Below are 12,669 nucleotides of genomic sequence, written 5' to 3'. Positions count from 1 at the left end.
TATCATTATTTTATGCTTTAACTATTTAAAAATAGCAGATATACAAGCTCACAGCGCGGCACCGAGTGCCGCGCTGTGAGCTTGTAGATCTGCTATTTTTGAAAAATCGTGAAAATTAGAATTTTGACCCGATTCTATAAGTGTCTTTTGAATCCTTCTAAGATTTTTTGAAAATCCTATGTTTCTATGTCAGCAATCTGGCCAGCCATCGTCAAAGAAAAGGTCCTTTACACTTAACTGGAGCTCAGTTAGTCTGTTCTTGAGAGTTTCAAGCAAAGCAAAATTCGAGTTCTCGCTTTGAAAATACATATATTCAAAGATTTTCACACATTTTCACAACTTTAAAAAAAATAGCAGATCTACAAGCTCGCAGCGCGGCTGTGAGCTTGTATATCTGCTATTTTTCACTGGTTAAAGCATTCAATAATTCTAGGCCTAAATGGGTTAAGATGCTAATTTGCTCAATCGACAAAGTTCAACGTTCAGCAGTCCACCATGCCATATGCCTGCGTGTTCCGTACTTGGCGAACTGCTGTGGTGAGAGCCAGGCGAGGAGGTAGGCTGTGTGCCTCCCTCCTCGCTCCGGCGGCTGGCTGGGGAACCTCTCCTCTCCTCCCCTTCCTCCTCGGCCTCGTCTCCATCTTCCTCTTCCTCTGGACTGGGCTCAGGTTTGGCTCCACATTCCTGCTGTGTAAAAATGAAAGACCACACTTATATCAATGTTGTTGCGTATCAGTGTTGTGTACATGGTGTACAACACCATCTTGAAACACAGTGTTGTTTTTGACAGCAAATTTGGATTTAGTTTTAGTCATAGTCTTTTGAATAAAATGTCTTTTAGTTTTAGTCATAATTTAGTCACCTGAAAAGTTTTAGTTTTAGTCTAATTTTAGTCAACTAAATATCATAAGATTTTAGGCGACTAAATCTACAGTTGATTTAGTCAACTGAAATGTATTTTGGCAGGCCTTGATGGCATTGTAATGACTGATTTTACACTTGGTTGTGTGCTGAAAATAGCCGATCTACAAGCTCACAACGCATCGCGACGCGTTGTGAGCTTGTAGATCGGCTATTTTCAGCTAGCAACACCTGTGAGCAACCAAACATAAAATTACTCTCTTCTCCACTAGTCCCTCCCTAACGTTTTAGTCTAGTTTTTATTTTGTTGACGAAATTGTCAATATATTTAGTCTTAGTTTTAGTCATCACAGCTTAGTTTTTATGTCGTTTTTATTTAGTTTTTGTCAGTGAAAAAAACGCAGTCGACAAAAAAACTTCGTCATAGTTTTAGTCAACACATCAACCATAGCCTGGCCTGGCTCACACCTACCTCAGGTGAGCAGTACCCAAGGTCGGGCTGCTTGGTCTCTCCCTCCACCCGCTCTGTCCTCTCCTCCTCTTTTTCTATTTTCGGCGAGGGGACAATTCTCTTCTGCAGGAGAGGCCAGTCACACTTGGTGATCTCCACGTTCAGCTTCTTCATGGTGATGGAGAGAGGTAGCAGCTTCCTGGCCGCCGCCGTCTTCCAGGCCCTGACCGGGGGCGGAGACTCCTGCCGCCCGCCTGTCTCTGAGTCAGCTTCCTGGCTTGGGGAGCTACCGCGGCCGGTGTCCCCCCTCTGTTTCTTCTCGCCATCCGGGGCCTGGGAACTAGCCGGGGACGCGTTGGCGTTGGGGATGCTGCACTGCCTTCGAGGCAGCTGTCTGCGTGGCTGCTGCTCCCTGTCTGGCGACACAACCCTGGGCGACACCACCCTGGGCGACACAACCCGGGCATCTTCCTTCTTGCCAGCCGAGCTGCTGCTGCTGGAGCGCTGCCGCCGGACCGCCGGAACACGTCTGTCAGTCCGACTGCCAGCCTTCTTGGCGGGCGGGGGCTCATTGGGGTCCGGGTCGACATAGATGAAGGTATAGTTGTCGATGCGTTCCTGCCGCGTCATCAGGAAAGCATCCTCGGCATGGCCCACGCCCACCTCCCACTGGGAACGCTCTCTCTGAGGGATGGGTTTCATCAGCTGGGGTAGAAAGCACGCAATAGACACACAATAGTGCTGGTTAGGGATGGGACGATATGAAAATGTACGCTATTATCGCGATAATCAAACTCCATTATCGTAGGGCGGAACGTTTGCCAAAAAATAGCTGATCTACAAGCTCACAGCGTGTCGCAAAGCGGCACATTGTGAGCTTGTAGTTCGGCTATTATTTGGCAAAGACATTTGATATAGAGTGAAAAAAAGAATCAAGTATGTATATTATAAGTACCTTTTACCAATTATAGAAGGTTTAAGTGGTACCGGATATGCAGCTCGGCAAATAAAAGGTGAATTGATCCCAGTGCATGACGGAGGATGATATCACGACAAATTAAATCTCCATATGATTATCGTGAGTGTGTTTTATCACGATAAACGATAATATCGCTTATCGCCCCATCCCTATTACTGGTAAATCTCTTTTATTAGATGTGGTTGCTGCTAGAGCCCTGCATCGGGAGCGGGATTCCCTCGGAACCCACAATACACGTAAATTCATTATCATTATTTAAATACCTGCGGTTGGGAACAGGTGGCCAAAATAAAAACCTGCGGGCCACGCAAAATCCTGCACCGTCCGGCAATAAACCAGATAAAGAGCACCTGGAGACCACATGCTTTACTTTATTTAGCAAGATATGAATATTATGTGTAGAGAGAACATAATTTCCCCGACGTGGTATCTCTCTCTCTCGTGTTCGTTCTCACGCTGTGTACTGTGCGCAGCTCGATGCGGTGCGCACAAACTCTCTCTCTCTCTCTCTCTCACCCTCTCTTGCGCACGCCTGCTCATTATCTCATTACGTTTTAAAGTTTTTGGATCTCAATGGAAATATTGCAGGCTTATACAGGACTGAATGGTAATATTGCGCACAATGCCATTGTTGCCATTTGTTTGGTTGTGCTTTTGCTTCGAAGCACCCTAATTAGGTTATACAGGTTTGAAGAGCTTGCCACTGTTTCTTAGTTTTGGTGGTAATCCTGAGTGGGGGCATGCTTCAGTGTGTTACAGATGCTTGTATCTCTGGTTTTCTGTGACTCACTGAGTTTAGCGTTTAAATTTGCCTTGAGCTTGGCAAGCCATTGAAGACTAGCTAGTGGGCTACATAGAGATTGTTAGCCAGAGATAGGGGGTCAGTGTCTCTCTCTACAGCTTACATCCAGTGTGCATCATCAAGCAGAGCAACTTGGTGATTTTTGTGTTTGAGATCATTTTATACTTTCTGTTTTGGCACTTTGTTTTGTGTACTGTAACTCAAATTAACACTTAGATATGCAGGAACTTACGGTGTGTGACCAGTTTGTGCGGTGGGACCTGCATTTCACTTTTGTTGGGTCACTAGTGGGTTGCTACTTAATCAACAACATTGGTATGTAGTGGTTGACTGCATTGTGACATTTTTAGTTTGGTCACTTGACCGTTAGATGTGCTGCTGTGGGTTTGATTGTGCTATTTGGTGCAGAACTCTGATTTAATGGAACCAAGACAGTGCCTTAATCAACTGAACAGCTCCGCTGGAGCCCTGCAGGGCGGGGGAGGTGACACTCATGAATAGTCCAATCAATAAGTCAAATTTAAGTAAGTAAGTATTTTCGCCTTGTACTACCCTCTACTTTGTCGTTAGACCAGCATGAGGTTTGGAAGAAACCAGATTCTGTTGCTGAGCTGATCAGAGTTTTAGGCTTGTTGTGTTGTTGTTGCATTGTTTTGATCTAAACCTCTTTTTTGTTGATGTGATTTCACTCTATTAGACGGTTTCTCAGCACCAAGCCTGGGCAAGCTGCATCCATTTTACAATTGGAACTCATCTGTATGTGTTACACAGTGAATATCTTGTCAATATCTTGATACTATTGTCAAAGTGAACTCTGTGGTGTTATCGCCCCATGTGTGTCCTGTATTCTGAAGGCCAATGCACACTACAGCCGAACAGCTGTCCTTTGTTCCGTTCAACTGGATTAAGACCACAATGTGACGTCTTTCAGAGGGTTCGGGTGGGTGGGATCAGAACTTTTGTCGGGTGTTTTTATGGAATTATGAAATCCACCTTTCATTTCCCGATTCGGGGAGCCCAGTCGAACCGAACTGACATTGGTTGTTCTAGTGCAGTATGCAGTAGTGGTGAGATTTATTTTTCTTCAGTGAACTAGCTATTTCTTTCATGTTCATGGCAATAATTACCGTAGTTCGCATTCACCATTCAGCAGCGCTATTGTCCAGTGAAAAACACTATCATGGGAGCGCTATTATTACGTCGCGCGTACAGCCCGTCCTATCTACTGTATAGGAGGAAACAGGCTCCCGTCCTGTGTATGAGAGGAGGGAACGGGTGGCATGAACGAAAGCGTGAACATAACAGTTTCAGGAAGTGAGCGATTTTGTTCTTGTTCAAAGCAATGAACTAGTTATTTTGAACGAATCGATCAGAACGACCCATCACTAGTATGCAGCTACCTTGACGTGGGGACAGCTGGTCTTGTTGCTGCTCAACATGGGCTTTTATTTTGTGTTTCTGTGACATTTTGAGTGTTGTCTTAATTTATTGTCTTGGTTGCTTGTATGTTTATATGTTAATAAATCCTATATAGCATGGGTATTCTTAAAGGTTCTTAAAGGAATTGTACTTTGGGTCACCTAAGGGCAAGATGTAACAATTTACAATAGTTATTCATGCCTGACCTAAATATGATATTCCTAATCTGCTATTACGTGATGGTATATACACCTTGTGTTTCTCAGCAAGGTTTGAGGTCTTGCGCAGTGTCTCAGCCTGCAACTCCTCAAACTGGTGCTCTCCCTGGTACATGACGATCCTCTTCTCATGGATCCATGCTCGCTCAGCCACACTGCCAAAGAACTGGACATGATACTCCCGATGACCTAAAAAAGACCAGGAAAGAAATCAGGTAAACACACAGTAAACGTACACGCACAGTAAAATCACAAGTGTTAATTTAACTCTGACATGTATTTTTGGAGCTGTGTGAAACACAGGCTCCCTATACGTGGCCGTGTGGGTGGGTCTGTGTGTGTGTCTGTCTGTCTGTGTGTGTGTCTGTGTGTGTGTATGTAGCCTGAACTTCCTAAACTTCGGCACGCCACTAGTCCCACAGTTTTGCCACCAAACACTCGCGCCATATGTCAAATCGACCGGCTTACTCGGGAATCGTGGGCTATTACTTTTCTAAGAGAAAGGTTCTATAGTTTAATTGATATTAATTTATTAGTGAATTAATTTTACCCATTGACTTAGAATGGGAATCGCAAAAACTCACATTCAATTATTTGTCTCTCGCAAACCACAGGGGCTACAGTTTCAAGACTTGGAGAGGAGGTTCATAATGATTTCAAGGATTAAATAAAAAAATCACACCCGTGTGAAGTGGAGCTGTGTGTGTGTGTGTGTGTGTGTGTGTGTGTGTGTGTGTGTGTGTGTGTAGATCATGTGTACCGATTTTTGTGACATTTGAAGAAGATATGTAGGAAAAGGAGCAAAAAGTGTGTTTTGGAGAAAATTCAAGATGGCGGAAAATCTATCCTGGCGCAAATGGGCGTGGCCTATATGGGGAGATGCGTCTTGGCCCAAGGAATCCAGGGAAAAAAGAATTTTAATTTTCCGATCCACGGTTCAAGAGTTACGGGGCAAAACGTAAAGTGGGCCGTTATAGCGCCACCATGAGGCCGAGTGATGTAATTATTTTTTCGATTCATTCTTAAAATCATTATGAATCTCCTCTCCGAGGTTTGAAACTGTAGCTCCTATGGTTTACGAGAGAAAAATACTTGAAAGTGATTTCTTGCATTGTCCCATTATAAGTCAATGGGGACAATTAAGCGTCGTTTTTTGCCGATTACGTCGGCATGGTAAGGCGGATCGGAACGAAAGGTAATAGAACACCATTCCCGGCCGAGCCGCACATTTTGATGTATATATTGCGCGAGTGGCGTAAATGGTGCGGCACTAGTTACGCGCCGAAGTCAGGCTACATACACACACACACAGACACACACACAGACAGACCCACACAGCCACGTATAGGGAGCTGCACACAGCTCCAAAAATAATTGTGTCATTTGGCCTCATGGTGGCGCTATAACACCCCACTTTACGTTTTGGCCTGTAACTCTTGAACCGTAGGTCGGAAAATTAAAAATATTTTTTCCCTGAATTCCTTGGGTCATGACGCATCTCCCCATATAGGCCACGCCCATTTGCGCCATGATAGATTTTCCGCCATCTTGAATTTTCTCCAAAACACACTTTTTGCTCCTTTTCCTACATATTTTCTTCAAATGTCACAAAAATCGGTACACATGATCCACACACACACACACACACACACACACACACACACACACACACACACACACACACACACACAGCTCCACTTCACACGGGTGTGATTTTACTCTGGTTTTGTGTGTATGTTGAAGGTCCACACATGTCGGTAGTCTATATAGTCTATACAGAGTCATACCTCTGTATACAGTGATACTACAGAACACTTACTGGTGGTTGCTGGCAGTGTGTATGTATAGTATTTCTTATTATACAACAGGTAGTTCCGACGCAGAAATCTGATTGGTTGAAATAGCTTTCTACCCGTGCGAATAATGAGCATTACCACACAGGTCTCATCAAACAAAGATTTCAGCTGTGCTGGTCGCGAAAGAACTGCCGCGCTCCCTCTCTTCTGCGCTGCCCACGTAACTCGCCTTCGGCTCGTTCCTGCAGCAACGCAGGCGTGCCGATATTCACGATAACACACACCCTCTCGTGTAATATTGCTTAAATAAGGTGGACAATGAATGTACTGTACTAGTGATGTCTAATATTCTTTTGTGGCCCTTTTGTATTTCCAGTGTCTACTGTCTAGGATCTTTTTTTAATTAATTACTTTAGTTGATCTGAAACAATGCAATGTATATCATGCAAAAATCATGTGATGTGATAAAATGAGAATATGTCCATCTTATATTCAGCATTTGTTCCACCTCCAGTCACCATGTGGGGCCATTACTAAGTTTGAGTACCTGAGACGAAAAACTGTCTAAGTCCATATTTAAAATTTTTGAATATAGATATTTTTTTGATTTACCAGACTGTAAACAACAAACTAGAAGTTTTTAATCTGTAAATTCTTAATGCAGTCCCCCCTCATTTTGTTGAATTATGATTTTTTTTACTTAACTCAAATATACTAGGAATTATAAGACATAATACTTATGGAAAGTGGAAAAACATTATATCTCCAACAGTTTGTGGAACAACAAGTCCGTAGAAGAAATATTCAGCAGACAAAGGGAGCATATAACATTAAAACAGACAATTGAACAAAATGATGGGGGAGTGCATTAACAATTTAACAGATTAAAAATGACTAGTTTGTGGTTTACAGTCTGGTAAATCAAAACATATCTATATTAAAATATATACGTATATATGGACATAGACTGTTATTCGTCTCATGTACTCAAGTTGTGTATTTAAAGAGATGTCACTTCCTGGGATATCAGGGTAACATTTACCCTGAAGTTCCGTAAGGATCGAAATGTCAAAGGATATGGAGCATAATAAAGTAGGTGGCGAGCCTTCTTTTCTATCTACAGATGGTTTTGTAATGTATGTATGGTATGCATGCAGACCGTTACCTCTGGTGTTGATGCGAGTGTGGACTTTCATCTGGGGGTCTGAGGAGATCATGCAGGGCCACCAGGGGAACGTGCCCACCTTGGACCACACCAGATCTCCGATCACAAACTCCTTACAGAAGCCTGTCTCCTGGATTACTGAAGGGTGATGAACCTTTGAGACCTAAAGGTGAGAGTTAGTTAGTTAGTTAGTTAGTTTATTTGATCATCTCACATACATTTATACAAGTCATTCATCCACAAAAGCATAATCACTGTTTGAGGTGATCAAAAGGAAGCTTATGAATACCTATCCTACGTCTTCATGGTTTAAAATACATTGGTATGTTATAAAAGTGTTCTAATTTACCATATAAAGAGAATGTAAATAAAAAGAAACTGTAATTACATGCCCAAAATACATCGGCATAATAACAGATCAAAGAGTGCCTGTCCTACATATTCATGGTTTAGGATTAAGTAAAATGTATAAGGAGTGTACATGTTCACCATGTAAAGAAAAGAAAATATAAAATAAACTTAATAGTGGTGCGAGGCAGTGAGCACCATATACATGGTGAGCAGCCATGTATATGGCTGCTCACTGCTCCTAGTTGTTATAGGATGGGTAAAATGCAGAGAATAAATTTCACGTATGTGCAAATGTACTGTGACAAACTCGTCCCGAAGGCGCGGGGCCATATTCATATTCATATACATCAACAATAGCAAATCAGAGAATGCCTATCCTACATTTTCATGATTGTGTGATACAGAATATGTTATAGGAGTATACAAGTTCACCTTCTAAAGCAGATTAAAGCTTTTTTTTTTTTTTTTTTTTGGATCTAGAATCCATATGAAGCTATTGTCATTTATACCTATTTAATTACTGTATTTACCCAGGATATTGGATTTGAGTGTTTTTTTTATTTTTTATTGTAAGATATTATTACTGTGTTTAATCTCTTCTGTCAAACTGTTCCAAATCTTTACTCCACAAACTGAAATGCACATACTCTTTCGAGTGGTCTGAGCACTTGCTTGTTTAAAGTTTAGTTCCCACCTTAGGTCGTAGGCCCCCACCCTATCACTAAACATTTCCAGAATGTTTGCGGGAAGTACTTTATTCCTTGCCTTAAACATTAGTTGAGCAGCTTTGAAATCAACTACCGGTAGATCAACAGGCTTCAATGTACAAGACCTCAAAAATAGATTATTTGGATGCTCATAAAACCCTACCTTGTGCACTATTCTTATTGCTCTCTTTTGTATTATGGTTAATGGATGAAGGTTACTACTGTATGTATTTCCCCACACCTCCAAGCAGTAGGAACGATATGGTAGTATAAGCGTATTGTACAGGGTAAGCAGGGACGTATAATTTAGTACATTCCTTGTTTTACCAAGGACACCAACACTTCTTGCCACTTTTGCTCGCACATATTTTATATGGGATTTCGTAGACTCTTTCCAATTTAACACCATCAATTCAAAAGTTAAGAGCCTGAGGGTATTCTTATAATAATCCTGTAAGACAAACTACCAGATAGTAAAGGTGTCCCACACCAATGATAACTAACTGCAGCATAGATGTATTTATTTTTGAGCTGTGCTAACCACTCCTACATCCAGCTTTGTGTGTATGTCCGTCCGTCCTGCAGAGCTTGGCACTGGCCAAGCTTTGTGGGACGCTTAATGAAATTAACTCATAAAAGCCACTGCTGACTTCACACTGGGTGTGAAGTTTTACTTTTGATTTTATGCCATAAAATGCATACAGTACATCATTTGGTAAAAAACCTCTCTACATTCTATACAGCTTTGCATATGAATTTCATGGATAAGATTTATCTTTTTATCTGGTAGTTGACACATGGAATGGAGAATGGACAAAGCATCTCTTACCTTTGGTGTCTTTGGCTCAGCTTTGATAACAGTTTTCTGAGGCGTCTCTTTTTGAGGCGTCTCCCTCTGAGCCACAGGTAGTTCTCTGGGTTGAGGCTGGATGGGCGAGTCCTCTGCCTGGTCCGTGGGACCTCCCTGTGACTGTCCCAGATCCAGACCCTGTTCTTGGACCTGTCCTTGCAATCGCACACTCTTTTTCCTCTTCTCCTTCTTCCTCTCATGTCTGCGCTGTACCTGTGTGGCCTCTGTCGTTTGAGACTCCTGTTGAGATTTTTTTAAAAGAACAAAACATGTGATGTGAGAACATCACCCATCTGTACTTCTCTATGCTGATTTAATTTATTTCATTATCTATGATTGTAACTTGGACATGAGCACGATACCTGCATCTCCTGTAGCAAATCCCCACATAGAGCAGATTCAAATAGCTCTTTGCCATTCTGGTAGGTCTTTATGATCTTGAGCTTAATTTCCGGAGAGCTGGTTTTCTTCAGCACACTGCTGGGCACAGAGGATGGGGCATGGGGTGGCTGAGAAGAGGGGGTACTGTCCAATAGTGATGGAGGAGGGCTGGTTGAGGGCAGGAGTAACGGGGGAGGCGGGGGAAGTGTATGGGTCATAATGTGTGGCGTTTGGGCAAGGGAGGACATGGGCGGAGGGCTATGAGGGTGAATGTGTGGGTGCGCGTGCGGATGAGGCTGTAGATGAGGTGGGTTTGAGTGGTAGTGGTGCGCATGGTGGTGAAGAGGGTGATGGTGGAGGTGTGGGTGGTGCGAGGGGAGGGGAGGGGACACAGGCGACAATGGCCTGTCCTGGAGACCTGGGCCTCTCAGCACCGTGCTCTCTCCTGGCATGAGGCCATGGTGGTCTCCGTAACTCCGTATGGTGCCGTAGCCGTTGGCGGAGCCATTGGGGTACTGAGAGTACATGGAGAACTTGGTCTGCGGCTCGTAGAGGCCCAGGCCCGGAGGGTAACCATTGGAGACATGGGGCATGTCCTCCGAGGCAGAGGGCGGGTACGAGAACTCTGCGTCCAGGGCAGCATCGTAGGAGGGCCCTCCATCCTCACCCGGATCACTGCCGGTGTCGTAGGTGCCCTCCTGTCGGATGTTGGCTGAGTCAATGAGCTGAGGGGGTTGCTGAATTGTATTTCCCATGATCCCTTGCATGAAAGAGAAGGAGAAATCCATTGTTGTGCTCCTGCATCCTTAACTGTGTTTTTCTCTGACTGGACCTGCAGGATGAGTAATATACAACTGACTGAAGAGAAGCACCATACTCCAACATCAAAGATGTCAACAACACTATATAATCCATAAACCTTTTTCCAGAGTGCTGCCGTGTAACTGCGAAGTCGCCTCACACACATCGGTGCCGCTTGACACCGCAGTTATGGTTATCGCTCTGAGAAATCGGTCTATACTGTATATTGTATATATCTCTATAAGTCAAGACAAGTAAATTACTTGTACTTGTTTTTTCTAATATATTTATCACAAAAATATTCAAGGCAAGATAATCAAATAATGTAATGCCTAGCATTTAGCACACATCTGGAACAAACTCCCAGAAAACTGCAGGTCTTATTTCTGTTAAAACACAACTAAAGACCTTTCTGTTTGCTGCTGCCTTTGATTGAGTAAGTTTTCTTTTCTCTTCTGCACTGTAACTATCTATACATTTTGACTTCTTTTGTTTTATGCATCCTAATGTCATTTTAAACATGTATAATTATGTTTCCTTTGCATGTTCTGTAAAGCACATTGAATTGCCTGAAATGTGCAATACAAATACAACTGCCTTGTGCCAATGTGCAATTGCCCTGTGCAATATATCATCCATATCATTGCCCATATCGCCTATATCGTTGCCCATATCGTTACGTTTTACGTTTTGCTACACTTCGAATATCCAAATAACAAGTGTGGGAACCCAATAGCACTTAAAATCAAGAATGATATTGACTTATTATTATGCAGTTTTTTGAATAATGCTTAGTTTTCACTTTTGCAACACTTAAAATATTGAATATGAAATGTGTAAAGTAATATATCATATCAATATCAGAATATTTGGCATAAATATGGAGATATTAAATGTGGTCCATATCGTGCAGCCCTAGTCCCTAGTAAACAATTGTGGTGTTATTACTGGTGTTATTACTTGGCGTTGCCATTGCAAATATAAGAACACTGGTGCCAAGTCAATGAAACATCTATTCAAAATTGGGACCAACAGGATCTATCTTTTACAGACCTAATGATATCTCATCAAGTCATCATATTACTAATCATATTACTCAATGAATTGAATACACAGGATCACAATGGAAACAAGCCTTTGGGGCTTTTTAGGTTATCCTTTTAGCATCATTGTATAACCTACTATTTGCAGACTGTTAATAAAGTATTCAATCAGGCCAACACTTGTTCTCAGGACTCCAAACAACCTTTAGTTATTTGCTGCTGGGGGGATCATCTAGTCAACCTAATTTTTCCACAAAACTGCTATCAATAGGCCTATTGATAACAACAAACAAACAAAACAGCTGAGTAGATGCTCTGCTCTTTGAAATTATTTGGGTTGTGTCAGAATTCTTCCGCGAGACCCATTCAAATCCCCGTTAAACGTGTAAATACCATGTCAATACTAGTCCTTTGATCGCAACGCTACTGAACAGACCAAGGCAGCAGGGCTGCCTTCCTTCCACACGACGATGTAAACATCCATGGTGTCAACCTATGCACCATCTTCATGCCTTTATTGAGATATTTAGGCATAGCTTCACTGTTACAAGCATTGACACACATTTTACATGTGTTGTTACGTTTGGAAAATGACTGCGCAGGCAAAAATGTTTCAGTGGAACTGGTAGCTAGCCAACATATACCTGTTTTTATGCACCTATTTTTGTCTCCTTCTTTAAAACATGTATGAAAATGTGATGTAATGTTCTTGATGCTGGCACATGGCGACATGTTGCAGATTTGCGACGTGTATAAGGCAGGAAACACAAGATGAAAAGGCAGCTAACATTAGCTATGCTACATTGACAATATGGCTGCCTTTATCCCTTTAAATCAAATTTGTC

At 42.4% G+C, this 12,669-nt stretch overlaps 1 protein-coding gene across 1 annotated transcript in view; it reads right to left on the bottom strand.

Annotated features, from left to right (window-relative positions):
- The window catches only part of nsd3 (nuclear receptor binding SET domain protein 3), a 29,410-nt gene that overhangs the window by 16,241 nt on the left and 500 nt on the right, over window positions 1-12,669 (bottom strand). Inside the window, exons 2-7 of the mRNA XM_080738361.1 lie at window positions 9,962-10,812; window positions 9,579-9,839; window positions 7,692-7,854; window positions 4,765-4,919; window positions 1,334-2,017; window positions 522-687 (exon numbers count right to left, since the gene is read on the bottom strand). Coding sequence (XP_080594487.1) covers window positions 522-687; window positions 1,334-2,017; window positions 4,765-4,919; window positions 7,692-7,854; window positions 9,579-9,839; window positions 9,962-10,768 — 2,236 coding nt within the window. The 5' untranslated portion in view covers window positions 10,769-10,812. The remainder of the gene's footprint in view (window positions 1-521; window positions 688-1,333; window positions 2,018-4,764; window positions 4,920-7,691; window positions 7,855-9,578; window positions 9,840-9,961; window positions 10,813-12,669) is intronic.

This window comes from Nannobrachium achirus (assembly GCF_963921795.1).
Source record: "Nannobrachium achirus genome assembly, chromosome: 12".
In the NCBI taxonomy this organism is placed as follows: domain Eukaryota; kingdom Metazoa; phylum Chordata; class Actinopteri; order Myctophiformes; family Myctophidae; genus Nannobrachium; species Nannobrachium achirus.
Note: the sequence above shows the minus strand (reverse complement) of the source record. Positions and strands in the feature narration are given on the sequence as shown.